This window comes from Corvus brachyrhynchos, unplaced genomic scaffold (genome assembly GCF_000691975.1).
Source record: "Corvus brachyrhynchos isolate BGI_N302 unplaced genomic scaffold, ASM69197v1 scaffold80, whole genome shotgun sequence".
Lineage (NCBI taxonomy): Eukaryota > Metazoa > Chordata > Aves > Passeriformes > Corvidae > Corvus > Corvus brachyrhynchos.
In genome coordinates this window covers 7,388,216-7,395,461 of record NW_008236769.1, presented here as the reverse complement: position 1 = coordinate 7,395,461, position 7,246 = coordinate 7,388,216, and the positions used below count along the sequence as shown (strand labels likewise).

The window sequence follows — 7,246 nt, the reverse complement described above, 5'->3', positions numbered from 1 at the left end:
GCTCAGAAAAGAGATGCATGTGCCAAAGCACCAAAGGGATTAGGGCCTATGACACTTGATAACCCTGTGCTCTTTCTTACACATATTTCTGTTGTTTGAGATGCTCACTAGGTTGTTTTCTGTCTGGAATGTAAAGGGCTGGTGGTGTTTGTTTTTGTTACCCTCATTCCCCCTTTCCCTGCTCCAGGCAGGAAAGTGCTTGCAGCTCTGCCTCATAGGTTGGCAGGAAATTTAAGACGGCAGTAAGCTGCTGCTCGGACCACCCCCAGACTTTTTTTCCTGTTCATGCAGGAGACTATTTAATTGAGGACTGATTTGTCTAACTTACTCATTGACGCTCAGCAGTACCTACCTAAGCAGTGGCAGTGATTTTTTCCCTCCCTTCCTCCTCTTCTGGACAAACTCCCCACAATGAAGATGCTGCTGCTCCTGTCTGCTCTGCTCTCTGCTGCCCTGCTAGCCAGCACAGCCCCTCCAACTTGCTACTCGAGGGTGTTGTCTCTGAGCAAGGAAATCACAGAGTCCTTTAAGGAGTTGCAGACCTCCAAAACTGTGGTGAGCCCACCTAAAAACAGCTCCTGAACAGACATTGCAGGTTGCCACTTCTGACACAGTTTTCTCTCAAAACAAAATTGCAACAGGTTTTTCTTCTTTCCTGCAGGACTCATGTGTGGAGACGCTGCCCAGGCTGTACTTGGACATACACGTAAGTTTGCACACTTCTTTCTTACTGTTGTGCAGTAAAAGCAGTTAATGAAAAGAGAGAATAGCTCTTAATATTATATCCCAGGGGAGTGATTTTAAAGGATTTTTAAAAGCTTAATTAACCAGACAGATGAGTGACCAAAAATAATCTCAGTTTGAACTTTATTAAAATCCTTATGAACTTTCTGAGATTTTACTTGATTAAAAATTTTAAAATGAGGAAATCAATATTTTTAAGTTATTACCATATGCACACTATTAATTTACTGTGGCAGAGCCTTTACAGAAATTAAATATGTGCAACAAAACTTTGAATAATAGTTTAAAAGAAGAAATCCAGAATAAACTTTTTTCACTTAATAAATCTACTTCATTTTATATCCTGAGTGGTTCTTGGTGTGTAGTTTTAATAAAAATCAGTGCAGGAATACCTTGCTGGCTTTTTCTCTTTTAAATAGCTACTTGTTGAATCCAGAAAAAAAGTGTGCCTGAGGATACAGAAGTGTGATACTGAGAAAAAAAAGCAGTAGCTGTCTCCTAGCTAAGACAAAATAACCTCCGGCACACAGTTAGTGTCATAGTGTTCTGCAGTGAGATATTTGATGTATTTTGCTTCTTTTTCCAGTTTTATTTACTCCAACAGAGTAAATAAAAACCAGAAAATTTCAGACAAAAGAAATGTCTGACACATTTTCTGTAAGCACTACACCAAGTCTTGTAATTCAGGACACTCTTGATCCCAATTCCAGAGCTGCCAGTGTCTCACATCATGGCAAAGACCAAGAAATGTGAGTCCAGTGCCTCAGTTTCCCTGGCTTTAAAGCAAAAGCTGGGGTATTTATTTACCTGCTTCACAAAGATGTTGTGAAGTTCATGTTGTCTGTGCTTTATTTTGGTAGCACAAAGTCTGAGGTAAAAATTACCCTGAAAAATTCAGGACTGGTAGTCACGGTTTCACCTATTGTACAGGAAGAGAGGAATCGAGTCTGTGAGATCTTGATAATCTGTTCATCTGCTAAATCAGGTGCTCTCTAAAAAGTGAAATAGTGCACCTATTCTGTAGAATACTCCACCTACTACAGGAGCAATTTGATTGTATTGGCACTGCTACCTCCTAAAGCCTGTGAGAAATAAGCTGGCAGACTAAGACTGTATATATGCAATTTTCCAAGCACTTATTTGGACCAAACATCTTTGTCATAAAATATTGATGATGAATTTTCATAACTAAAGGCTGCATAGGTTACATGTACATCGAGGTAGGAATTCAAGGTTCCCCCACAGCAGTAAGAATTTTGGAAGTGGTGGATGAGAAACATGAATCTGTATTTGTGCAGGGTTACACAGACCTCTTTTGCATGCTTTGCAGAATTACTGTGTGTTGGCAAAACTCCGTGATTTTGTGGCCTACCCCGGATGTGACAGAGTGGTTGAAGTGAATAAACTGAAGGAAAAAGCCCGGAGCCTGTACACCATCTTGATCTCCTACTGTAGAAGGGTAGGTCAAGATGCTTCAATGCATCAACAGGGACAGAGTCCCTGCTTTTAGTTGTTTTTGTCTCCACACTGTCTCCTGACCAGCAAAACTGGATCAGGCCCAAGCTTCTCAATGTTGTTCTGTCTTCTGCCTTCCTCCTCTCATAAATGTTAGTCTTCCTTTTTTTTTTTTTTTTTGTTTCTCCAGGACCTGGTGTTCCTCACTGATGACTGTAATGCTCTGGAAATTCCCATTTCACCTCCCATTGAACACTCCATCACTGAGAGCTAAAAGACAGTTAAACCCAAAAGTTATGCCTGGGAAATTTTCGACGTGACCAAAAGTCAAGATATGTATATGCAGTCTATAACATCAACAACTAAGATCTTTTTCAAGCACACTCGCAATATAATCTCGGACCCACCCATTTTTCTCTGCCTTGGCAGGAAATGAATTGCATACCTTGCATACCTACTGAGCTGCTAGGGAACCTACCATTAGGGAGCAGTTTTTCGTTTGGCAAGGTATGATATTTCAGCTTAGCCAAACGTATAAAGTATGTTTTGTTTAAACATCAGAAACTAGATTTTTTATTTTTACTCTTTTATGAATAACTAGACTCATATAAAGAAAAAAACTGTGTGATTAACATTCTCTCTTGACTTAGCTGTTTTTCTTGTATTAGATGGGCATGGATGGGACCATATTTGTTTTTCGTAGGATGTTTAATAGAAGAACGTATAGTAACGTTGTACTGGCAGATTTCTCTGCCTGAATAGCTCAAATATATATCTTGATAGTTTTTGATGTCAGATTTGTGAGATTAGAGGTGACAAAAAATGTGTCTGTGGAAAACTAAATAAAAACAGTCTTCTAATCCAAGATGCTTGTGTTGCAACGTGTCTTTCAAGATCAAGCTGAAAGGTGTCATTCTTATAAACTTACTTTTCACATTCACTTGCAAGTTGTTTTTCCCAGCATAACCTTTGTTTCCATAGCAGTGCAAACTTTGTTGTGTCTGCATAATTTGACAATGTATAAGTTTCTACTAATAGAACTTTTCTATACTGCAAACAATTTCTTTGATGAAATTAGTGATTTGTTTTTAATAGCATTTCTGAGTTGTGAGAATGTAAATTCTAAGCCAGAGGCCCAGAAAGCCTATTAAAATTTCAGACAGTTTTTGAGACATAACCATATAGTTGAGCTACCGGGATTAATAAAACTTTCAGACAATAATTCCAGAGTCATGGGTGTCTTCAGAATCTGCAGCACATGAGACCTTCACAACTAAGAGCTCTTTGATGCCAAGAATAGAAAGGTTCTTCCCCATATTCTTGGAAGCAGCTGCTGTTACCTCAGAGAATCCCTTTCTTCCCTCTGTGCAAGTAATTCCTCTCTCTCCAGTATAGTATTTTTTGACCGTTCATCTACAGCACCCCCAACCCTGGTGACTTGGTCAGTGGTCTCACCAGGTTTTATAAAAGCCATGGGGCTTCCATAACTGGGTGTTTACATGACAATCACAGTTCCTCTACTTGACATCCTGATGGTACAACCCAAAATATTTGACAACTGTTATGTAAATAAGTAAATAAAAACATTAACCCAAAGGAAAATAAGTGTTGGGGATGGGTAGGAAAGGGTTTTTTCTTTATTTTGGAATCACCCTGTTTTGTTGAAACTACTAGTCTGATTTTAGCTGTAGAAAATTTTACTGTCCCTTTGAGTCATAGAATAAGGGTGGGAAAATCTGAACCCAGGGGAAGTAGGGAAGAAATAAACAAGTGCTTTTCTTCCCAGTATGTCTCAATTCTAAGTGTACATTCAAGGAATGTGCCTATCAGACTTTGTCATTCCCTCTTGAAGATTAAGTCCTCGTGTGCTAACCCTACTAATCCTTGAGATGAGCCATTCTGCCCACAGTGGTTTTACTCAAGTGTCTCTACAAGCATCTGGTGGAGACAGCAGCAACTGAGCAATCTAATCTAATACCAGGCTGAACTCAAAAATGTGCAACAGCTCAGATAGTCCTAATATCAGGAAAGTCATTGCTTGGTTTGCCTTTCAGAATCCCTCTCTGAAAGGCAAGAGAAATCCCTCTCTGAATCCCTCCAAGCTAACAGCCTCTGTACAAGATCCAACACACTCTAGAGATACCAATACCTATTTTTCTGCATCACCTGGACATGCCCAAGACCAACTCCTTCATCAGCAGACATATTCTGCAATAAAAGCAGCTCTTAGCATGCTGGTGGGGAGCCTGGGACCCACAGAAGGATCATGTAAGTACTGGCAGATCCCTGGATCAAGGAGAAACACAGGTAGAGTTGAACCATTTGCTGTCAGACTCCACATTCAAGCTTTTGCTCCCCCTAACCAGGGACAGAGACTCCTCCTGGGAGAGAAAGCAGCGCTGGTATAACATCAATGTCTATCCACTTCCATACAAGTACTAAAACCACATCACAGCCTCTGTTTTTCATATCTTTATACAAAGCCAGGCATGGATGAACCCTGCAAGAAAGTGTGGTAAGGTCACAGCAGGCCATGGTGCTTACAAAGCTAACCAAGGGATTGGGCAGTACAAGTGCTTGGAAACTGGCAGCAGAAGCTGTTAATTTTTGGCTGTTTTTTCCACCTCCAGATGTCACAGGTTTTAAACACTGGCCTGTTGTAAAGCTTGTATTGCGAGTTGGCAAGCAAATGCTTGCCAACTGCAGAGCAAGATGTGTTTCGTCTCCTGCAGAAGCCCATACCACAGCACCTAGAACCAGACCTTGGGTAAACATGCAGATAACTGTGGCACTTCTGCCCCTGCTGCTTTCCTGTCCCAGTGACACACAGTCTCTGAAATGGAGTATTTAATGATGATTTTCTCATGGGTCATCTCATAACTCCTCTTTCTTTATTGAGGCTAATAAGCCTGCCCTGGACATTTTGATGAAATTCCTGATCCTAACACCAGATTTCTCTCGTGATGTTCCCATTCCTTCAGCCATCTTCCAAATATATTTTCTCCTGTTTCAGGCTGAAACTTCACTTCTGTGAAGAAAATGTAACCTAATATTTTTAGTACAAAATATCTTGCAAGAAGTCTCTGGAACTGGAAACAGAGTAGAAATCATTGCTTTATTTGCACTGTTTTTGTTAGTAACTTTAGCTTTTTCATGACTGACAGGGACACACTCTGCAATACTGGCTGTTTACCAATAGCTCTGTTGTGTACTGGTACATCCTAGTTCTGCAGAAGCTGCAAAAAGCAAGTAGGTGATTTGGGGCCTGTACATACTTGCATGGACTTTAAAAGCCTGTCTACCATTTGCAGATGCTGTATATTTTATTCCCAGAATCCGCTTTGTCTGATCATTGGTGTGCTTTTACAACAAGTATATTCCCTATGGTTTATGCTGTGACTCTCTCTACATCTCATATGACATTTTTAATGGAAAGTGTGCTGAGAGCAAAGCTATGCTCTTTCAGTTCACCATAACCTCCAGTCAATCAGACTGTCTCAACATGATTTGTGATTAGATGAACCCTTTTTATGAACAACATATTTTTCCAGGTTGTCACAGTCTAGGGGCAAAAAAACCCCACTGATAAAGAGATATAATCCACTTTTGACAAGGAAACATCCACCTCTCCCTTTCAGTGCAACATTAAGTTTACCAGCTTTTTAATTCACCAGGTATATAAGGAGCAGTGGAGCCATTCATGCAGCTGAGCATTTATTCCTGCATCACAGCAGTCCGTGCTCATTAGGGCTCCGGCCAGGAGGGAGACTGTGGAGGGATTAAGAAGGGATTGTAATTTGCCAACTGGGATCTTGCCTATTTATTACAGAATATTACTACAAGCACATCATTAAGAAACTGCACTTAGTTTTTACAGTGATTAGGGAAGAATTGTAGAAAAACAAAGCATCTGTTCTGTTTCCTTGCTTGTTGAAGGAGGTTTGTTGGAAGGAGCAGTCATTCCTAGGAACAGGTTTTCTTTTGCAGACTTCTCTGTCTCTGCAAGAAGCCTCACTATAGACCTGTCCTAGGATGGCTAAACTCTCCCTTATATTATCATATGGAATCCCAAGGTCTTGGGTACTGTCTCTGCAAAGCTATTAAAAACATTAATTTCCAATTTTGCCAAAAATTCATAGCAATTTTACTAGATCCAGTTCCTTCCCCTTCTATTTTTTTCCAGTCAAATGGGCTTTCCTTAAGTAAGGACTCTGATCACTTAACTCCTCATACACTGGGTTTTGTGAAATCAGGAAAGATGGCAGACTTTGAACTAATAATTAAGTCATTCAGGGTGATGAGGTTCTGGATAGAATGTAACTTGCAACTACTTAAAATGGTACCAATTTTTTTTTTTTTTTTTTTTTTTTTTTAGGAAAAGGAAAAGCATTCATGCAGACTTGAGGAGAAATCTGCTCTTTTAGGCTGTACACTTTGAGCAGAACATTGGTTTGTCCAAACACCAGATTTGGGAGTGCCCATTTGTCCATTGCACCATTTCCAATGCTTGTGGTGTTTGCGGGTTGCATTAATGGGATGCTGAGAGAGATTTTCCAAAACTTTGCTACAACGTTAAAGTCTGGTAAATAGTGTTGCCTTACAAATATTTAACCACTGTACTTGGACAAGCACTTTTATCCACATCAAAATCTTCTAATTTTTGGAGTGTATGGCAATGCAAGTGAAAATTACAATGGCCAAGCTCCAGAAACTTTAGTTGTGCAATCATTTGGGTTCACACTTTTCTTTTGCTGTGGTTAGGAACCCTGTGCCATCCAGAGTAAACAAAGCTGCAAGGGAGCTCGTGGTAACTAAGTCAAAATTCAGAGACAATGTCCAGAGAAAGGTCATGATCTTTTTATCAAGGGATTTTTCATAGTCTAAGTTTCCTCAGCATAGGTGTCATAGGTTAGCAAGCATAGTCCCGGAAGGGATGTCCTTGCTAAGGGGTGCTTACAGTTTCCTCTGGGAACTGACAGAACCTATCATCTGGCCAGTTTGAATATGGACAATTCTCTAAGCCACTTAAAGTTGTGATCACCTCTGT

At 40.1% G+C, this 7,246-nt stretch overlaps 1 protein-coding gene across 2 annotated transcripts; it reads left to right on the top strand.

Annotated features, from left to right (window-relative positions):
• Positions 1-292: 292 nt before the first annotated feature.
• CYTL1 (cytokine like 1) lies at positions 293-3,064 on the top strand. Of its 2 annotated transcripts, none has more exons than XM_017727627.1 (4): positions 293-552; positions 662-706; positions 2,075-2,203; positions 2,390-3,064. In XM_017727627.1, exons 1-4 carry the CDS (start codon positions 412-414, stop codon positions 2,471-2,473), a joined length of 399 nt encoding a protein of 132 aa, XP_017583116.1. In that variant the 5' UTR covers positions 293-411; the 3' UTR covers positions 2,474-3,064. The 2 variants fall into 2 exon arrangements, with proteins under 2 accessions (XP_017583116.1, XP_008643275.1); XM_008645053.2 differs by having other exon boundaries at positions 295-555.
• Positions 3,065-7,246: the final 4,182 nt, after the last annotated feature.

Bases quoted from the DNA above. Each gene is read 5' to 3' on its own strand.
- CYTL1 (XM_008645053.2), top strand. From the start codon at position 412: ATGAAGATGCTGCTGCTCCTGTCTGCTCTGCTCTCTGCTGCCCTGCTA. The intron at 707-2,074 runs GTAAGTTTGCAC...CATGCTTTGCAG, and splicing joins GGCTGTACTTGGACATACAC to AATTACTGTGTGTTGGCAAA. The intron at 2,204-2,389 runs GTAGGTCAAGAT...TTGTTTCTCCAG, and splicing joins TGATCTCCTACTGTAGAAGG to GACCTGGTGTTCCTCACTGA.